General features: G+C 46.2%; 9 protein-coding genes across 9 annotated transcripts; 6 read left to right on the top strand and 3 right to left on the bottom strand.

The window, feature by feature from the left end:
* Window positions 1–2717: 2717 nt before the first annotated feature.
* Window positions 2718–3060, top strand: FSST1_010216 (uncharacterized protein; the record flags this gene model as incomplete). Its single annotated transcript, XM_083233226.1, has 2 exons — window positions 2718–2841; window positions 2903–3060. 2 exons carry the CDS (start codon window positions 2718–2720, stop codon window positions 3058–3060), a joined length of 282 nt encoding a protein of 93 aa, XP_083079912.1.
* Window positions 3061–3555: 495 nt separating this feature from the next.
* FSST1_010215 (PUA-like domain-containing protein) lies at window positions 3556–4647 on the top strand (the record flags this gene model as incomplete). Its single annotated transcript, XM_083233225.1, has 4 exons — window positions 3556–4069; window positions 4120–4137; window positions 4188–4304; window positions 4358–4647. 4 exons carry the CDS (start codon window positions 3556–3558, stop codon window positions 4645–4647), a joined length of 939 nt encoding a protein of 312 aa, XP_083079911.1.
* Window positions 4648–5016: 369 nt separating this feature from the next.
* Window positions 5017–5714, top strand: FSST1_010214 (ankyrin repeat domain-containing protein; the record flags this gene model as incomplete). Its single annotated transcript, XM_083233224.1, has 2 exons — window positions 5017–5074; window positions 5284–5714. The coding sequence occupies 2 exons, from the start codon at window positions 5017–5019 to the stop codon at window positions 5712–5714; spliced, it is 489 nt and encodes a 162-aa protein (XP_083079910.1).
* A 948-nt stretch (window positions 5715–6662) lies between these two features.
* Window positions 6663–7825, bottom strand: FSST1_010213 (uncharacterized protein; the record flags this gene model as incomplete). The annotated part of the gene is made up of 2 exons (XM_083233223.1): window positions 6663–7287; window positions 7365–7825. The coding sequence occupies 2 exons, from the start codon at window positions 7823–7825 to the stop codon at window positions 6663–6665; spliced, it is 1086 nt and encodes a 361-aa protein (XP_083079909.1).
* A 542-nt stretch (window positions 7826–8367) lies between these two features.
* On the bottom strand, window positions 8368–9474 carry FSST1_010212 (uncharacterized protein; the record flags this gene model as incomplete). Its single annotated transcript, XM_083233222.1, has 2 exons — window positions 8368–8874; window positions 8932–9474. The coding sequence occupies 2 exons, from the start codon at window positions 9472–9474 to the stop codon at window positions 8368–8370; spliced, it is 1050 nt and encodes a 349-aa protein (XP_083079908.1).
* Window positions 9475–10483: 1009 nt separating this feature from the next.
* On the bottom strand, window positions 10484–11947 carry FSST1_010211 (uncharacterized protein; the record flags this gene model as incomplete). Its single annotated transcript, XM_083233221.1, has 2 exons — window positions 10484–11746; window positions 11789–11947. 2 exons carry the CDS (start codon window positions 11945–11947, stop codon window positions 10484–10486), a joined length of 1422 nt encoding a protein of 473 aa, XP_083079907.1.
* Window positions 11948–12647: 700 nt separating this feature from the next.
* FSST1_010210 (nitronate monooxygenase) lies at window positions 12648–13787 on the top strand (the record flags this gene model as incomplete). The annotated part of the gene is made up of 1 exon (XM_083233218.1): window positions 12648–13787. One exon carries the CDS (start codon window positions 12648–12650, stop codon window positions 13785–13787), a length of 1140 nt encoding a protein of 379 aa, XP_083079906.1.
* A 4914-nt stretch (window positions 13788–18701) lies between these two features.
* Window positions 18702–19598, top strand: FSST1_010209 (uncharacterized protein; the record flags this gene model as incomplete). Its single annotated transcript, XM_083233217.1, has 1 exon — window positions 18702–19598. One exon carries the CDS (start codon window positions 18702–18704, stop codon window positions 19596–19598), a length of 897 nt encoding a protein of 298 aa, XP_083079905.1.
* Window positions 19599–20353: 755 nt separating this feature from the next.
* On the top strand, window positions 20354–20773 carry FSST1_010208 (uncharacterized protein; the record flags this gene model as incomplete). Its single annotated transcript, XM_083233216.1, has 1 exon — window positions 20354–20773. The coding sequence occupies one exon, from the start codon at window positions 20354–20356 to the stop codon at window positions 20771–20773; it is 420 nt and encodes a 139-aa protein (XP_083079904.1).
* Window positions 20774–20859: the final 86 nt, after the last annotated feature.

Genomic DNA, 20859 nt, shown 5'->3' with positions numbered 1-20859 from the left:
CACCATTCTTCACTTGGGTGACATAAGCCCAGAATCAATTCAGCATCTTTACTCCGCAAGCCGGACGACTGAACGACTGAACGCTATTGTCAAAGTTTGCAACTCAAAATACTTCTCACGCATCTGGACAGCAATGGAGCTTATCAGAAGTGGTCGCGTAAGAATGATGGTAGGCACCGGCAATTATCTCGCCGACAATAATGATGCGGCGTTCATAGACCGTCTCTATTCAGTCTGGGTCGAAGAAACAATGCATTATGGGTCTGTCCACGTCTTGGAGCGAAAGGTAGAAATGGGGAAAACTCGTGTCCCATGTAGCCTGGGTTTATCAACATTGCGATTGGCCAAATCCCTCGGAATGGTCAACTTCGCCATGGGTTCAGTTCTCCTTTGCAAGAGAGGCTGCAGAGACCGCATGGACTTCCTGCACGCTCTGAGAGGGATCGTTGTTCCAGTAGGTCATTCGAGTCTGGTGGGTTCGGACTTCAAGAGAGAGTATTATCGGATTGCCTGGGAGTGCTTGATGCGGAAAGACATGTCTCCCTTACTGATGACGCCTTATTTGGGAGCAATTGAGGTTAGGGGGCCGAGTCATTGGTCTGAGTTTGCCAATTGCGATGTTTTTACTTGGCAATTCGAGCACGAGATTTCGCCTCCAACTTCAGCGAAGAGCTCCACTTTGACACTACCAACAATCTGATATCTCTGCCGCTCGTGGAGATCGGGATTGTATCAATCGTCAGGAGACCCGAGTATGACAGGGTTGTCTTCTCAAAGTTCTCTCATGCCGCGAAGCTTGTGCTGGGCATTGAAGGGCCAGACCTTGAACGTTTCGTCGCGGGTATGGAACGAACACATGGACTAAGGCCGTTGGTGATCATGGACCATCTAAAAGAAACCAACCAAGCAGAGCCTCTTCAGCAAGCTCTAACAAAGTTTTACAACTGGCCTGAGTTAACTCGCTGGCCAATGGACGGTGAGTACAACGCCAAATGGCTTGCAGACGCCTTGTACTTCTCCAAACCTCACCCTGGGTGGGATCAAAGTATCTTGGGTGCGAATGATGCGGGCGACGGGACTTCACACTGCTATCCGCATGATTACACCGTTGGTATAACCTGCACAGGCTGTCATGAAATATTCGCTTACAAGGTTGGTGGCTTTGTCCTGCCGAGTGAGATGCGAGGAGCGAGGGCATATCGTATTCCTAGTCTGCAATATCATCTGATACAGAAAGATGCAGTGGCGGTGCTTGTTCAAGGGGGTCGAATCGTTGGACGCATGATTTGGGCCAAGCCGGCTTGTGCGTGTGAGAGGACATCAACTGTGACGGTGAAGATGCCTGAGCTTTTTCTTCCCAAGCGCTTCTCAATTAATGGCGAACGGCATGATTCAGGGTTTTGGGAGTCTTGATGGTAGAGTATGTATGTCTGAATAAGCCCCTGTTGTGGAGCTTTTTTTTGTTGTTTCTTTTTTTCTTAATAGTGTATGCAACTATTGGACGCAACGCTAATTGGCTTGCTGGTATTTAACTTCAGCTGGAGAATAATGGTCTAGTTCAGGAGCTGGTGTAGATTGAATGGTCAATCGGAAACTTGGTACAAAATGTTGCTATGCCCCGATCGCGGTGAATGACTCTGCTATCTTCCAGCTCATCTTGCATAACACTCAAACATGGTGCCTCGTACTTTGGACCATTTGTTGACTATTTTCCTCGCCACATTCCGCGTATACGCAGGTCCTTGTAAACCATCATCGGGAACCTTATTAGCTTACCTATGGGAGAGAGAGCAGATAGGATCTCGAGTTCTCTGGCAGGTATGGTGGTATATGAAACATCTGACTGCACTTCTGGTGTTTATCTGCATCAAGCATGGCCAGCGACTTGCGGTGGGATGGGACGCTGAGGATGAGGGGATATACGTACTTCCAGGAGAATTCGGAGATTTTTGTTGAGTGGTTGGCTCAACATGTGGAGTTGAATTTCAGGGCTGGGTGTTTAGCTATCGTTATCAAATTTCCAGACAGGGATGGATCTGTTTCGCTTTAAGGCTGGTCATTGCTTTGTACTACCAAGGCTCAGACGTAGCGCAATCAACCGCGGCTCGGGCCATTATGCTGCTGCCAATCGTGTGAAGATCTGCAATTATAGTGCCAACTTTAAATAAATGACGGCAATGATAAAAAGTCAGGCCATGGTATGATTGCATTTCGGCACTTGACGAGGCTTAGTTCTTGGCGGGGGATCGTCAGCAGTTGAATCACGCCACATTACAAAAGGTTTCATTAAATACAACAGGGAAATTACCGTCCTGTTTCCGGTGACATGTCAATATTTTAGTTAACCGTTTTTATCTGTACAATTCAATAGTAAGCTTAGTCCAGTGGGTTGTTTACCGATTGAACCTCTGGGGTACTTTAGTGGCTGGGGTACGTACCCCTGACTGTTACTGGGGATTGTCAGCAGTTGAATCACGCCACATGACAAAATGTTCAGCAGAGTTACCGTTCGAGTTGACCCCACTAAAAACGTCCTGTGAACAACATGATGTGATGAATTATCGGGAGGACCCGACCAGAGATGAGTATATAACAGTCTCTGTTCAACCATTACTTAGACATCCATATCAGACACAATTCAATCATACAAACACACAAACAAACAAACAAACAAACACACTTCAATTGATTCACACAAACAAATCAATACCTTCACAATGACAACAAATTCATTCGGATCAGCTCTTCCCCGCTTTGACTTCCATCAGCCCCCAGCTCCCAGATTCACAGCGAGACTGGCCCGCTCATTACCCACTGCAGCGCTTGTCACAACAGCAGCAGGTATGTTATGTTGCCCACCATCCATTCCTCACTCAAAAGCCAATACTAACAAATTATTCAGCTGCATATGGCCTCACATATCTTGTCCTCCGACAACAATACATTACTGCAAAAACTCAACACAATCGGGCTGTTGAAACATTAAACGAGATGAAAGAGCGTGGGAATAAAACAGACGAGTGGGTGAAGAATGATGCATTATGGTGGACAGCATTTTGAGCAGGACGCAACAATGGGCATGGACTAGCGATTTGAAACATCACTTGCATTTTTGGAATTGCATATCAGCAGAGATATTATTTAAGCATAAATATGGCATTGATTTATAACATCATAACTGAAGAACAACCTGAGTCCAAATGAATTTGTCTGTATCTGAGTGTCGGCATCATTACAAATTTCACCAAGTAAACAGATTGAAGGACCTAAACGCAAAGATTCAGCCCAAGCGCATCGACAGAGAAAAGTAAATCTTTCAAATTACATGATCGATTTAAACTTTTCGCATTATGAAACCGTGATGCAGGAAATCGTGTTCAAAGTCGCTGAAATTGATCATGCTATTACCCTGCAGCCGTTGCTTCACCATCATGGTTGTGGCGGAATCACATATGTGGCTGTGCACCAGTACGCCCCAACTCCGACGCGTCGCGTGTAGAACCTCTGACAAAAACATCCAACACATTTCCCAACGCACATATCGCCCATTACATCATGCCGCCCCGAAAAAGAAGTGCCCCCGAGGCCAGCGAAGAAACTGCGCCAAAGCGACGATCTCTGCGACAAGCTGCATCCAAAAGCCAACCAGAACCTGAAGCAGCTCCAGCGACCAAGACAGCTCCAACAAAGAAACCAGCAAAGAAGCAAGACAACAAGCCAAAGCAACAGAAACAGGACGTAAAACAAAGTCCAAAGCCAAAGAAGCCCACAAAGATACAAGAAGACGAGCCAAAGCCTTCACCAAAGCAACAAACACCGGACAAAAAAGAGGTCGCGAAGTCAAAGAAACCCGCCAAGAAACAAGAACCCAACCAATCTCGTTCGCGCGCTGAATCCGAAGACCCAGATATCGGCTCCATCCCCACGACAAATCCCGATGCGCCTAAACATGATGGACAGTGGTACTGGCTCATGAAAGCTGAGCCCGAGACGCGCATCGAAAATGGCGTCGATGTCAAGTTTTCGATTGATGATTTGCGGGCCAAGACAGAGCCTGAAGGATGGGATGGTGAGTTTCTCTCTGATCTTTTGACAAGTCAAGTACTAACATGACTGTAGGAATTCGAGCCTACGCTGGTACGATCACTGGATTGAACGAGAAGAGAAAGAAGACTGACAATTGATAGCGCGAAATAACATGAGGAAAATGAACGCTGGTGATCTCGCTTTTTTCTACGCCAGCAACTGCAAGGAACCAGGCATAGTCGGTATAATGGAAATCGTCAAGGAATTCTCAGAAGACCGTACGTATCCATCTCACAAGTTGTCTCGTAGTTCCTCTAACATTTCTTTCCAGGTTCCGCTCGTAAACCAAGCGCTCCATATTACGATCCCAAGTCGACCAAGGAGAAGCCCATCTGGGATTTGGTGCATGTCGAGTTCCGCAAGAAGTTCGCCGTGCAGATTGGTCTCAAGGAGTTGAAAGAGCTGGGAAAGGCTGGTGGTCCATTGGAAACGATGCAGCTGTTGAAGCAGTCGAGACTTAGTGTGAGTCAAGTCAGTGGTGATGAGTTTAAGTTCTTGTGTGAGCTGGCGGATAAGAAGGCGAAGGATGCGGGATTGGAGCATGAAGAGACCACACTGTGATTGGGATTCTTGATGCAGATTAATCAGGTCAGGAGGGTTCACTCACCTTCCCTGGGGTATTGAAAATTGGCCGCTGGAAGAATACGAGACGAAATTGGTAGGGCAGTTTATGCTACTGAGACTGTGCCAAGATTTAGGAGACCAACGTTCCTGCCACCCTAGTCTAAGTATTAGGTTACAAAAATAAGTAGTCCAAGAACTCTAGTCTAAGGGGCATAAAGTAACCTACTAATTTTGTCTCTTATGCTCTAAGTAGCTTGCCTACCCACCTCCTTCTACTGACATCTCCATCCAACTTTGCTTCTTCATCCAACTTTGCTTCAACAACAATACTACCCAGCATCACTCAACTTACTCGCGACCGCCGTCATGACGCCGCTAGAAATAGACCCAAAATTTCTTCTCAATGCCGCTTCTGATAACGACAGTGACTTTTTCCTTCTCCTCTTGTGCAACCCCGGAATTCAGGACGCTCTGAACGTCGATCGGCTCGGGCACAGGTGTTTGAAATCTGCAATCATCAATACCAGTGCTCCGATGGTCAAGGCCCTTGTCTCTTTCGGCGACGATTGGTTCAATTTAACTGGCAAGTTTTCTTGAGCACCGCAACACACTTGGGCTAACAAGACTCTACAGATGCTTCACCGGTCGACGTCGGCTACATCAACCTCGCCGCCCGCCACGGTAAATTCGAAATCGTCAAGCTGCTTGTCGAGATCGGGAGACTCGACCCTGCCTTCAAAGACCCTTACGATTACAGCAACACCGCTCTCCACCACGCTTGCAGAATTGGTGATGTCCAGGCGTTCGACTGGCTCATTGAAATTCAGACGGTCAAGGATACGGTCGATGCCCCGAACCAATATGGCCGAACCCCTATCTCATGTGCTGCTAAGAACGGGCACTCGGAAATTGTCGATCGGCTTCTCAAATTCGACGCTGTTGACCCGCGACGGGCAGATAACAGTCAGAACAACGCTCTCGCATGGGCGCTGAAAAGAGACCATTATAACATCGCCCAAACTATTGCCAGCGATATTAAGAAGAAACAAGAGGCCAAGAAGTGATAACACGCTACGAATACAGAATGGTCTTGTAGGCAGGCAGTCAAGATAGCCGCTAGGTAGCTACCAATGAAGACAGAATTATAAGAGATAAAATTATTAGACCACTTTATGCTCCTTAGATGATTTTATTTATCTTTAGGTTATGCTTAGATTCCTTATGATTTTAATTATCTTTAGGTTATACCTAGGTTCCTACTGACTTTAACTGAGGTTGCAAGAGGAAGAAGTTACTGCTGTCTTCAGCGTGACAGAAGCTTCCTTTATAACCTCTATTATAAGGTTCATGCCGTAAGAGTTACGCCGTGGAAGAAACCTTGTCTTGAGAGAACCTTTAATTTGAATTATATTAAAAATTTGATCTGCGCGGACAGATTAACCTTTGTTAAAAACTTAAGAGGAAATTGAGAAGGCCTGGGCGAAAGCTTAAGTGACCATAAATTCATACCTAGATTCCTCATTTTCTCTAGAGCAGCAACTTCTTCCTCTTGCAACCCCAGTCAACTGGCAAGCCAAACACAAGTCAAAGACATCTACTTACCATTACCTAGCCTACCACGACTGACTACTAGTCAATTAATCCCGGTCTCTTGCTGCACATAACTAACCACTTTCAAAGGTCTCGTACACAATGCCGACTAGCATTACGATCGGCAAGATCACGCCCCTTAGATCATGGTTCTCAGACTACTTATCTTTATACCTCAAAACTTGGGAGGCCATTTTTCTGCTGCCCTGCCCACTAGATAGTATATAATACTCCGGCTGGGACCTTTCGGCCCAACACTGAGCGATTTCGCCCGAAGTAGTAGGTCCAACTTCTGCTGAGGCTGCATTGTTCGCTTATATACCAAACTGTCATGATCACTCTAGCAAGATTCTACATCCCCTTGGAGAGGTCTCATTAAAATATCTTTATCCATGACGACACTGACTACTTCATCAACTATCTCAGTTCGTACCAGGTATCTCAAGGATCCAATAGCCACCAGCCATACTGTCCTGAACCATACTGTCCTGAAGTATATGATGCGGCGGGCCAGGATAGTTATCAATGTACGGTATCCGAACAACTGTCATTTGACCATAGGAGTCACGCCAGACCTGTCGGTATGACTCGTACTCTATAGCAGATCTTCCTCGAATTTCTTCCGTCGCTTCGTGGTAGATATACTCAAAGAAGGTGGAGGGCAACGCGCAGGAGAACTGTTTCAAGTGGTTCATTCGTCGTGAGAAGTCGTCAAGGTGTTTGAGAATAATATCCTTATAGTCTTCTATTGCATCAATAGATAGACGGGCTTGGGATGAATCTTCGAGTGTGATATACAGGTTGCGCAGTGCTGGGAAGTAGGGCGATGATAGCTGATTGAAGACACAGTCTAGATGATCTCCATCCAATTTGTCTATCGTGTCGTCCCATGATGTAAAGCGTGTTTTGAGATACCATCTAACCTCAAGAGACGTAACGGTCTCAAGCCTTTGTGTCGGTATCAATTGATGGAGATGAATCATCATTGCCTGCCCGTTCAAGATCAACACATTCGTCGAATAGAGTATATCTATCGTCTCTGAGTAGCTGTGCGTCTGTCAACCTTGATACTCACAACATCGTTGGAACAACCTAAGTCAGTTCCGAAGAGGTGCTAGACTTACTTCTGACGACAAGATAGAAGCCAACCCATTATACCAACAGGCGCGCTATCCAAATGACACTCATCCGACCATGGTCCGGGAAGACCACCATTTGTCATTGCATGTCTTTGTGTGATATCATCCTGTGACAACCGATAACACCTCGAGCTTCTCCATCGCCAGCCTTGTCGATCTGATTCAGCGGCAGTATCTTCTTGGCAGCCATGGACTAATTGAAGATGAAGACGTCCATCTCCAAATGCTTGTCGAAGGATGTCCCTGCGTATATTTGGTGGTATCTTAAACCACTGCCAAGACTCCTGAAAACGTGCCACTGGAGCTTTTGAACACGTAGCGTCAGGCGTCAAAGCTCGTGGTCTAGGGTTGGGTAATTTGACAAGCTGCTGTACGCGCTCTTTCCGCGCAGCGTCATCTTTCTTTTGTTGTCCCTCTGCGCTTGGACTTCGCGGACTGTAGCTCATGATATGTTGTGGAGGTTTGTAGGAGACAAGCTTGTGCAGCGATCAGCCTGAGGGGTTTCGGCACTACTTCTCTAGGTCGGCGTGTCTTCTAGGCTACCTTGTGGAGATCTTCTGTGCGCATAAGGCTGGAAGTCCCTTGTCCGTCAACTAAGCATGATCCCAGCTAGTTCCATTACAAAAAAAAACACAATCTACACCGGACAACTGACTCACAAAAGACAGCAACCAACAGGCGCAAACTAACGGCCGCTATTCTTCAGTGGTAGGGATCTTCCCGACAAAAACGTTTTGACTGAAACATTGCAATTGCCGCGGATATCACCGACAAGCCACAATAATTGAAAAACGGGGCTTACAACACGGAGTGGAAAAGAGTTTGTTTCACGATCTGACCATATTGACTCTTAAAAGTTATAGCATCTTGGAGTGACTTAGGTACATATAAAAACACAACGTGGTCATCTTTAACTACTTAAACTGTAGGGATGTTTAGGCCACTATAGAATCATGTGCTATGCTCTTAAAACATGGTTCTCAACAAATCACCACCTACAATCCTGATGCCTCCACAGCGCAACATCCGGATGCAGCTCCTCTAGTATTTGCCAGATTCTGCGGCGATTTGCGAAACCGCCAGGAACATTGAGTCCAACATCCGAATAATCCCACGCCTCCTCATCGTCAACCCAGGGCTTCACATCGTGCGATATCTCCGCGCGGCTCATAACCTGCCTTGTGAGTTTCTCCCAGTTCCACCTTTCCAGGTCATCCTTGCTTGACCCTGTCTTTTTGTACACGGTATCGATGTTAAGATCCCAGAGGAAGGGAATGTGGAAGAATACTTCCGCCCACATGGACTGAGGCATGAGATAATTGCAATCAAGCGAGAATTCTCCGTCCTGCACAAAGGTGTTTATGTGGTTCTTGATCTCGTTTGGTGAAAGTTCCAATAGTTCTTTAAGCTTTGGGGCAAGGGTGGGTTCAACTCTCTCGAGGTTCGACATCAAGTCGGTGGTTAAGTTGGGTATGTTGACAGGATTCTCATCCCACTATTATAACTGTATTAGTCCAGGTCTTCCAAGTTTGGTGCAGAAAAGTATATGTACCCATCCTTCCCACTCGTCGCCCCAATGTTCAAGGCAATGAAGAGGGGCATAATAGCCGTGAAGGCCAGGCTCATCAACCGTGTTGTAGGGAATGGGAGGAATAAATCTTTCGTCACGTCTTCTAGGTTGCTGTTGCCATGCCCAGTGGAGATAACCAGCACAACGGCGTTCTAAAGCCAACCAGAGATCACCGATTGAATGAACCTTGGCAATGGATGAAGTCTCGATTACGCGTTTGGCCATATCTTCGCAAGCTGGATGGACCGCAATATACATCTTTGCTGGAGCGACACCGTCTGGCAGATGTTCATCCCGTTCATGTTCGTCATAAGCCTCTGGAGGATAGACAATTTGCCCAGTAGGAAGTGCTGCTTTGCCGTATTGACTTTCAGCCTCGGCTTCGTAGCGGGTAAGCTCTTGGTCCGAGACTTTCCGAGAATGGAAATCGGCTCCTGGCCAGTGAGGGCCAGAATAGACGACGCAGTTATCATCGCCCAAGGTCATGCCGCAGATAGTGCAATAAATATACTCGGGATTTGCCATGGTTGCCGATTGAGATTAATGAGTGTCGCGGTAAGTTTGAGATGGAAGAGGATAATGACGAGGTCTCGAAATGAAGTGCGCAGTTGAGAGAGTGAAGAATCAAGGATGATGGAACAAACACAATGTCGGACTTAAAAACTCTGCGAGCGGCTGAGCTTCGGTGTAAGCACAGGGCATCCGTCCAGCACAGTGCACGTCTGTGTGTCTATGAAACAAAGAAGATGATGAACAGAGAGAGATATGAAAGTGGAGAAAAGACCCTGTAGATCTTTGGTAGATGAAACAGTCCAACGGAGCTCAGTTAGGATACGTTCTTTAGTGCAGCTTACATTCTGGCGTATTATTCAGTCGTTAGCGTGCAGTCAGAATCCTGGTGCACTGATAGCGTGGTGATGCGCTAGTACAACCAACTGACTTCCATTGTGTTGGTTCTTCACATTACCACTGCAATTACTTCCTCAGATCCTTGATTCGAAACGAGACGTTCTTAGGGAACTTCATTTTTGCAATTGTATGGTCATTGCGTTCTTCATTTCTCGAACGGGCTAAGTATATGGATCGTTCAGTAACATCAAATGCGATTGCATAGAACCCTTATACTATGTTTCACAATGGCTGTAACAATTACTGATAACACTAGACATCTAGAGATATTCAAGCGGATTCATTCCTCGGATCCGCAACCTCTGGAGGGTGGACGCGCTTACGGTCTTCTGCAATGTATGGTGATGCCTTTCAGGGTCTAGGATACGGCTGAACGCTGATGGTACACAGTCGGCCTAGGATACCACAGTAGAGACTCATACTGCAGAGATTTCTGATGGTGATTGCGGGAGCATCTCAGTGTCTATATATTTCACTGAGATGTTTACATGGGCAGCCTCAGGAACCCACAACGTTGACCTTCCTGGGGGCCCTGACTTTCGATCCTGTCTCAATCACAATCTAAAATATATGCAATAAATAATTGATACAGGGTTTATAAAGTTTAGTAGTTCCTTATATCGTCCTATACCTTGGCGATGCGGACAGCTTTCGACAAGTTAAGCAATAATAAATATAAAAAGCTCGGCGATTCGGCTCTGTAATCCTCGGCCTTAGCTCTAGATGTACTACTGCTGGTTGGTTCGCCCTCGCCCAGTGAACGCTCTATTTCAAGCTGGTTGATCTTCCAGCCCCGTAAGACAAACAAGCAACTTGCCGCAGCAATATACATAAACCCGGTGAACAATTGTGTTCCCAGGTAAGACCCCGTGTCTTTGACAATCGCCAAAGCAATGGCTTCGCTGAAAGTGCAAGGAATTGATAGTGAGAGCCATATAGGTGTAAGGCCAGAAGCAAGATCTCTAATATCCACGACTTCAACCGTAAGGGGCGCAATTGCGGCCCAAAACACGCCTCCGACGATGCCTTCTAGCATTGCAAAGGAGACCAATGTAGCGTATGTCTGGGTGCACACCCACATAGCGAGAGGCAAAATTCCTGCTAGTAGGGTCATGATTGCCGCCATGTTGATGCGTCCAAATCTATCGCTCAAATATCCAACCAAAGGTCGACCAACCGTCTGACCGAGGTTAAATATGGCACTGACAACAGAGGCTTGGGAAGAATTCAGTCCGAGATGATTGGCAAAACTGGCAAGTGTAAAGATGAGGATAAAATAACCCAGCATGGTAAAGCCGCCGAATCCAAGCAAGAGCCAGAAACCTCCAATTTTGAAGTGCTTGCCTTGAAAAGGGTTGCGAGTAATACCCGCGGAAACTTTGTTACGGTCTCTGATGAGGATTATCATGGATGTGTTGACTGCAAAGGCCAGAATGCCGAGAATTCGAAGAGCCCAGTGAAGGCCAAGGTTCCGAATCATAGCTCCTGCGGCTAATGAGTACACTGTTCCGCCGAATGCGGCACCGGCCAAGGCAAATCCGCTAGCTAAAGAGCGTTTGGTTGCGAACCACTGTGGAATGACTGCAGCCGTCGGGATAAAGAGCAAGCCAAGTCCGAATCCAAAGAGGACACCTTGAGTAAGGAAGAGGTGCCAGGATTGCGAGGCGAAGCTAGCGCAAACTAAGCCGGCAGACTCAAGAAGCATGCCTGCCAACATTGTAGGCCTGATACCAAACCGTCCGACACAAAGAGTTGCGATAGGGGAAACGAGGAATAGACATGTCAGACTGAGGCCACCGATGAATGCATAGTCTAGATCTGTTGTTCCCGGAAATTTATCGATATCGAGATAATGGGCAAGGAATACGGAGTATGCCGAGCTGAAGCCCTATGAGTGCATGTTGATAATAGCTGCAGCGGCTGTACATACCCATCTATAGCCTCCATTTGGAGGGCTGTCGACTGAACATTCAATGGGAGGCACAACCGTCGAGGTAAACACACTCCTAGAACCATCATGAATGTCTCCCTCTGGCATTTTCTCCGGAGGGTTCGAGGAAACTTGGTCGGGCGAAGGGTCGGATGCCATAATGATTGGTAGTTAAAATATAGTTGTCTTTGCTTTATTACTGGACAGTACGCAGTGGCAGGTAAAGCGACCGGGACCAATATCTATTAAATCGATGAATAAATCAAGTGTATGGTCACAAATCCTGTTGACTACGTATCCACGAGTCGCAGGGAAACATCGCCCAGAAACAACCATAGTTTTTGTTATTGGGCCAAGCCCAGATTGGCCGAGTGATGCTCTCGAGTGTGGCGGGATCTCACTTAGGGCCAAAAATGCTGCCGCATTGAACATGGAACAATCCGAGAAAGTCTCCGTCATCTTACTGCGCTGTATCCACCGCTGGCTTGACATCATGACTAATCACAGAGGCATGCATCAGGGTACCAGAAAAGTTGGCCGCTGGAAGCATAAGAGACGAAATTAGCATGCCACTTTATGCTCCTTAGGCTATAGTCTTAGACTACTTATTTTTATACCCTAAGACTTAGGAGGCTAACTTTTCTGCTACCCACTAGGCATGCCACCTAATTCTGGGATCTCGAAGCAAAGCGGGATTATTACGAAGACTTGGCGGTAGATTTGATAATACACCCGAACTCTGGCTGGTTAAAGTTGTCATATTTGCGCTCTTATCACATCAGACGGAATCACGCAAAAACGACATTTGAAACAAAATTCATTCCTCAAATTACACAATATCTTTCATTATTTCCCTAACATGAGTACCTCTAAGGAACGTCGCGCCAGGTTGTTGGAATCTTTTCCATGGGTTGAGTATCCATTTATCTCAAACGCACCCATGAGCGGCTTCGCAACGAATCAATTGGCCGTAGCTGTATCACTAGCTGGAGGCCTTGGACAGATTGGCTTTACAGGCAGTCCGGGGATGTTGCAGAGGGAGCTAGAACAAGCGAAACAAAAGCTACATGGGACTTCGATATTCGATGAGACGTCCAAGGTGCTTCCAGTAGGAGTTGGTATCATTGCTATTGGTGGAAATGCCAGCTCTTGGATCAAGGCGTTTGCGAAGTACAGGCCAGCGATGGTGTGGCTATCTATCGGGACAGACAAAGAATTCAGATCATGGTCTGAGAGTATCCGCGCCGTGTCGCCCGATACCAAAGTATGGATTCAAGTAGGAAGCGTCAAAGCAGCTTTGGCGGCAGCAACGAGTTGTGAACCAGACGCTCTAGTACTACAGGGATGTGATGCCGGCGGCCACGGTCATAAATACGGAGCAAGTATCATCACCCTGATTCCTGAAGCCTCAGACGCACTGCGCGAGCAAGGTCAATCTAGCATTCCCCTAATCGCTGCCGGTGGCATCATGGATAAACGGAGTGTGGCAGCAGCCATCGCCTTGGGCGCTTCAGGTGTTGTTATGGGTACGCGCTTTCTGGCGTGCCATGAAATTGAGGTGGCTAATGAAGTGGTGGATGAATGTCTTGCCGCCCGTGACGGAGGTGAGGCTACTGTCCGTTCCAGAGTCTTTGACGATATTTGGGGACAGAACCTCTGGCCCGACATGTATGATGGCAGGTGTATACGAAATGCCATGTATGATAATGTAGAAGAAGCGGGCATGAGCATTCAGGAAGCTCAGTTAGCCCTTAGCACTCGAAGCAGCAGTAAGGGAGGCAATGAATTTGTTGTAAGGGATACGAATACGATCTGGGCAGGGACTTGGGGTAGGAATGCTTCAGAAGAAGGAGAAGGCTGCGGACATTGTAAAACAGATACGAGAAGAAACAAAGGTTTTACTGGAATGTATAGGAGGAGAGATGTAAATGCCTATGCTGAAGATCTTGGCCTTCGTGAAGGCCTGACCCGCGGCCACCAGCATCCTAGGAATGTTTAGGCTTTGCATGGATATCATGAATGTCTTTTAAGTCTGGGAAGAGATGCGGAGGCTGTTATTATCAAGAGTTTACTCAAGTCAGCAGAGGCAGAAGCCGATATCTCCATTGGTTCATCTTGCTTCTGCAGGCTTGGCAACCCAGATGACTGCAACAACTGCTAGAAGGACTCCTGGAGGATTGACGCCTAGTCATTATGGTATTAGAAGTCTCGAAGAGTGTATATAGATACCACTTTTAATAGAAGTAGCATCGCCCTAGCCAACCGCGCATTTTCACAAGAGTAACATGGCGATGACATTGACATAAAGAAACAGGATCACCCTCCAGTATAACCTCTGAGAATTACATGTATAATGATGTATTAATATATTTATACATATAGGGTAGCGGGTTATAAAGACTAGTAGCTACTCAGTCTAGAAAAGAAGAGAATTACAAGTCAACATAACCTAGGTGTAAGTTTTAAACTATCCTTAGAATTAAATAGTATACTATCAAATAGTAGTAATAGCAGTATTACTAGTCAACACTCCTTTTTACATTATATAGACAATTAGTACTGAGCTGGCTGCAAGTAGTGCTAATCTATACTTGAGTTAAATGTAGCTATATACTCTTAATATATAGGTGGGAGGTTACACTGAGTCCCTCACTTTCCAACCTGAATGACAACCTTTCCAAAATTCTTCCTATCCCACTGATACTGGTAGGCGTCCTTAACTTCCTCAAAAGAAAAGATCTTGCTTTCAACCACCGGCCGCATTTTGATCGAGTCAATAGCGCGTTTCATCTCCTCGAACTGCACCTTAGAACCGACGAAGATTCCACGGACAATGCACAAATGATTGAGAGCTTCCATCAACGCTGGTTACTCGTCTGATGACGTGAGGAATCCAATGATGGTGATGACACCGCCGAGCTTGATACCCTTGAGTGACTGCGCAATACTGGCTACGCCGCCAATCTAAATAATGTGGTCAAAGCCAAGACCCTTTGGAGTCAGCCCTCGTGCAGCTTCGCCCCAGTTGGGTATCTCGCGGTAGTTGATGACGTGCGAAGCTCCCAGCTTCTTGAGAGCGTCGACTTTGTCGTTGGAAGACGTGGTGGCGACAACGGTAGCTCCCTGTCTGCATAATCCACAAATATCCGTTTATAGTAACAATATAACAAGCTCTGCTGTTCAATACGTATACAATATAATATTCGGCACATTTTATACCGAGGCCGAGATTGTGTGCAGCAGAGGTTGGAGCAATACTAGCCGACCGTGTTTTCTTGGCATATGCTGCTTGCAGGGTGCTGCTATTAGAATGGGTTAACTATATGTAAATGGCCTTACGAGCGAGCACTTGGAAGAGCTACGATCTACTCTTGAAACGTTTAGCACTCGTTAGAAGCCTGGAGGTAAGATTTTATACCTTGGTTACAATAAGCAGTTTCTAATATCTTGACAGAATCTTTTATTCAGGTATTGAACAATAGGAAAGAAAGAATAGAGTAAAGTTAATAAAGGCTTATTTACTTATACTAATATACTACTGAGTGAATTATAGTGCCTGACTCTTTGTCTTGCTATTTGCTCAAAGATCTGCTTCCGGAGTTTGATTGCTTGTCACAGCCTCGACAAGGTTTGAACCGCTGGAATAAGCCTCCGCGATGTGGATATGCAGATGGCCAATGAGAGTGAGGCACACGAAATTCATGTGTCAAGACTCTTGCTGGTTGGCTCTAAAGTCACCGCTTTCTCCACCAGTGTGGCCATCCGGACAACCAAGGGGCGGCGCCTTCTTAACACAGCAGAGTCTTGGGGTCGCCCGCGAGTGCACGGCATCTTTCGGAGTCTTAGAAACAAAACAAGAGAAGTCATGGAATCTCCCAGAGCGCCATCCTCACCTCAAGACCTACGGAAAACGTGCGACCATTGCAGTATGTCCACCCATATTCCCTTCCGAGAGACCACTAGTGGGTGGCTCATGACTAATCACTAAACACCGATACAGGGAAACGCAAGATCAAATGTTCTAATGAGAACCCATGTGCTCGTTGTCATCGATTTGGCTTATCATGTCGATACTCTCCAACTCGGCCTATTGGCCGCCCATCGAAACGATGGAGCACCCCGCCATCTGACTTGAACGTCAACTCAGGCCAAAATAGCTCTGTTGCCGCCCATCGGAATGACCTTGATCTGTTTCAAGGTTTCCATATACAGGAGGATTTCAATGGGGCCATGACGTTCGATACTCTGGGTGCCCCAACGACGTTTTCGACTCCACCAGATGAGTTTTCCTGGTTTGAAGTGTCCGCATTAGACACTATGATGAGTGCTGCATATCCTCTTAATGCCACGTCCCAGAACCAAATCGTGCGGACTCAGGCTCAAGATCCACACGTAGCCGATGGCGTCCGTGAAATGGACGGGAGATCACAATCGTCTGACAGTACTACCTCAAATAAACAATGTCAATGCGGGGAATTGACCAGGAAGCATATGAACAACCGGATCAACACACAAGACCTATCAGAATTTGTTATGAGACAGCGCAATTCAGCGGAGCTGGCGCAGAAGATTTTGGATTGTGACGACTGCGGCAGTTTCGACAACCTACCTAGTGAAGTCACCGGAAATGTGATGCTCTTTGGAGCAATAATGACGGACGCGACTTCGTCATGCCAATCATTCATCAGGGATCTGAAACAGCGCGCCCTCGAATCAACTGACCCGAATTAAGCTTATTCTTAGTTATATAACCTCCATTCTGCTAAAACGCAGTTCCTTTTGCTAAAATAGGCTGTGAACCGCTTTGTACAGGGTAGCTACGGTTTAATAGAGCATATCTTTAGGATTATTTATAAGTTACTTTATTAGGAAGTTGGCAGTGGTCGATACTGTATTGTAACAACATCATACAATAGGTATCTATTTACTGCTTAATAGTATCTATAAACATGGCGTGATGCCCTGGGGCGTTGAAAAAACGTCGCTAGGGTTAACCGAGGCCTTGATTGTTTCTAGTCTCGCCAGATTGGGACCCCAGTACTGTTTCTGCGGGTTGCCCTTGATTCGGAGGTTGGTGTACCCCGCATAGGATAGAAATTTCTCCGGTTCGTTATTTTGGTAGATAGAAACGGCCTTGTCAACAAAGTTGTGAGTGGTGTGGGTCGTTGTAGATTTACTTGTGGCGTATAAGGCGAAAAACTAAGCTAAATTACGATGAGGATACGACGTATCCTTTGCTGCTAGCTCATTTATAACACCTCCATAGAGGTCAATCAGAACAAACCAATTGTCAGCCCCGGATTCAGCTGATTCAAGATGCTTGAAATAGCATACGACAGAAGAGACTGGAATCGCGTGGAAAGGCTTTGCAGACCATATCGCTCCGGGAGCAGGAGAACCCTTGAAGCAGCAGTTGGAGAGGCTGTATTGCGGTTCAATTGAGGAGATCGAAGAACGTTGGAGGATTAAGCAATTGCGATTCCCTGGTCTTTGAGGTGCCGAACGCTCTCTTCTCGACAATAGCTCTGGCAATTGGATGAATGAGATTCGATAGAAATCTTGTGTTCCTACATATGCGGTTTTGGCAAGATCAAAAGGAGCGAGAGGATTATCTTTGTATCTTAGAGTCAATCTCCGCATCGTTCCTCAGTAGAAATCTTCGGAATTTGACAGTTGTTGGAGATTGTGATGTGTTTGACTAATCATAGTGACAATTCTTGCAACCTTCGAAAAGCTGACATCACCAGAAGTAATACGAGTAATGGTTATACGGTTATCTGTGTATGAACGGATTCCTCTCGTCCCAAGTGCCACATTGAATATAGCATTTTCCAGTATAAAACTGCTTTATGATAGTTCTACGCACTTTGCATGTTTACATAAGGCACCCATAGTTTATTGAGCTTTCGAAGCTTGACAGATAAGCCATTTTCCCTGTACCCAGCAGCCATTTATTTTTGATCTACCCAATTGAGCATGGTGGAGAAAGAAAGACACGGCTGTTGTTGGCAGATATCACTGAGTGCATGTTGTCACAAGCTCAAATTGAATGAGGTGCACAGGTGATTCTTGCAACGAAGATCATGAGCTCGGATCACTTAGTTATAGAAAAATAAACAGTACCCATCCTTGTTTTGTCCTTTGATAAGAATGCATAGGCTGAGTTGCAGTAAATGTATATTTAATGAGGGCGCCATGTGAGATGTATTTTGAGATGTTTTTGGGGAATAATTCAAGTGCTAGCTGGGCACCATCACTTAACGCCGGCCAGTAACAGATATAAACGTCGTTGAAGTGAAGAGGTTTTGTGAGGAAGTGGGAACAACCTCCCTAGGCTAGGATAGATGAAACATCAAGACCTCCTGAGAGTTTTCTTATTGTAGATAATATTGTTTGGTAAAATATATACCGTGCAACCTGGGCTCCAGACCAGATGACAGAAAACAAAGAGACCGCACAATTGTCTAGAGTCATAAATGATAACACGAATAAGGTTAAACCTTCTAAGCCCCAAGATAGTGGATTAGAGTTAGTGTTGTGTAGTTAGTCATACCGCGATTGTAAAAGTTTACTCATGCCGAACCACCTCGAAGTTAATGCGTCATCTACCAGCTATAGAAAAGCCACTCCATCCCCTGTGGCATTTCTCTCTCCACACATCACCCAACGCTGACACATTCACGACTTCATCATGCCGCGAAGACGTCAAAAACATTACCCCCCTACCGCCTCGTCTTCGACGGATCAAGATCAGTCTCACATTGCCCCGTATCAAACAAGCGATAACCATTTATTCCAGCTTGACGTCGGTATGCAGCTTGAGGCCCGCGAGATTTTGCATCACCTTCGAGGTATAGTTGAATGGAATCATAGGTCGCGATTGTATGGCCCTCTGGTCGAACGCCCTTTCTCAATGACTGATCTACCACGACTACAACGTGGCCAGGCTATTGGTTTCTTCAACAAGACCGTCCCCATCTATATGCTTGAAGGCGACAAGAACAAACGTGGACTGACTAACATGCTATCAATTACCCTTCACAACTATCTCTACAAGAAGTGGTTCCGACCGTATCGTTCGGATATTGAGCTGGGGCAATTTATCGCAAAGGTTATTGACGTCCATGGCCAGCCCGAGTCAATTGATGAAGCTACCGCTGTTGATGTGGCTATGACCATACGCTCAACAATAAACGCACAGCTATTCCGCATTCCGCCGAGGCCGTTCTATACCATACCTGCCCTGTTCGAGGCTCTTGTCGTTGTTATACCTGCTGAAAGCTACTGCATCTGTAGCTCCATTGCCACCATTTCCACCATGACGGTATTGATGCTTCTCACCGGCGAAACGGTGGGACTAAGCGGCCCCATTTCCTTCGATTCTATCGAGAATGAAGTTGAAAGAGTCACCATCCGTGGAATGCACGGCGTCAGAACGAGATTGGAAGTGGCCGCGGACTTTATAATGTTCATGGAGCTACGCGAGGCCGCCGTTTTCGGTCCGCAGCCAGATCCTGTAGCCGCGGCTGCCAGCGATCCTGTTATACAAGACATTTATGGGCTTGAGCCTATGTACTGCTTTGAAAAGCGTCGGGCCACGCAATTGGGTTGGAAGTATGGGCCGATTGTCGGACCCAGCTCAAAATGGGTTTCAATGGAAAGGTATCCGAAATGGACTGGGGCCGGGGCAGGGGTAGACATGTTGGTATACCAGAAAAAAGAAGAGAGAGCCTGGTCCATGCATAGGGACCACTGTTCCTGCTATTCATCTCAGAAGACTGAAGAAGTGAATGAAGAGGTCACTATTTAGGTGACCACCATTTCGAGAGACGCTCTGGTCAACGTTACCGAAATGATTGCCGAAATGATTGGAGACTATGCCGGCTATAGTCATGGAGGTGGTCTTGGACAAGGAACATGGCAGACTGGGGCTGTTGATAATTGGGTCGTCTCTAGGCTGCCTAGTTGGAGTCTTCGGGTATAAAAATAAGTAGTCTAAGAAATATGGTCTGAGGAGCATAAAGTGACCTACTAATTTCGTCCCTTATGACTCCAACGGTCAGTGTTTCTGATACCCTGAGGGCTGCTTTTAAAACAGACTATTGGTCTTCATCCTTGGCTTCCCCCATTTGCATATCGATCATTTTTCAGCCTTGTCCCCTCCCTCACCTTGATGTTTTTAGCTCCTCTTCAGTCATCAGCTATTACTATTGGTGTTCGATGTAGATCTTACTGAGGCGTAGCTGGCGCCAAGAGCTATAGCCTTGATTGTCCTATTCTAGTGATGTCATTCGGCCTATTCCTATTTTGGGTTTATGTACCGCTCTATCTAGAGTCATTAAAGACACCAAGGTTATTTAAGTTCTGATATCCCTACCTTGCGCGAATCAAGCTATTCAACTTCGAGAACAACCCCGCCAAATTAAGTTTTGATAATCAGCTCTCCATTAGCTTGTTTACTATCCATTTCTCTTGGCACATTCCGATATAGCACAGCTATCGTCGTTCAAATAAGATTCGTTGAACACCAATTGCATTTATCGCCAAACACCCAAGCTTATCAAGATGTCATCGAATAACTCACTTCCCAACCTCACCGACATTGTCACTAGAAAATGCGATGTACGAAGCATGCCTAACAGACTTCCATCTCTCGGAGATGATGTACCAACAGCATGGGTCCCCCTGCACAACGAAACATATGGGGCAATGACTGAGGTTTGTTATCCAAACATGGTCAACGTCTACGGATGCACTCTTTGGTGCGAACTACCAACTACATTCGTAGCGGGTTATGAAAAGTCAGGGTCCGAAAGCTTTGACAATTACTTTATCCGCCAGATTAAGGAGACTGGTATGAATATGTCGGATGTCTGGATATACTCAGCAAAAGAAAGCAGTGCAGCGTCAGTAACAGGCCGCCCACTGAGCATCACAGCTCTCGGGACATTGGCTTTAGCAGCGTTTATTGCTGTAAGCGTTTAGATATGCTTCAGGATATTAAAGAAACTGACCACTGGGAGCATAAGAGACGAAATTAGTAGGTCAATTTATAGTCCTCAAATTACTTA

The sequence above is a fragment of the Fusarium sambucinum genome, chromosome III (assembly GCF_050947815.1).
Source record: "Fusarium sambucinum isolate potato_lamoka chromosome III, whole genome shotgun sequence".
NCBI lineage: Eukaryota > Fungi > Ascomycota > Sordariomycetes > Hypocreales > Nectriaceae > Fusarium > Fusarium sambucinum.
Note: the sequence above shows the minus strand (reverse complement) of the source record. Positions and strands in the feature narration are given on the sequence as shown.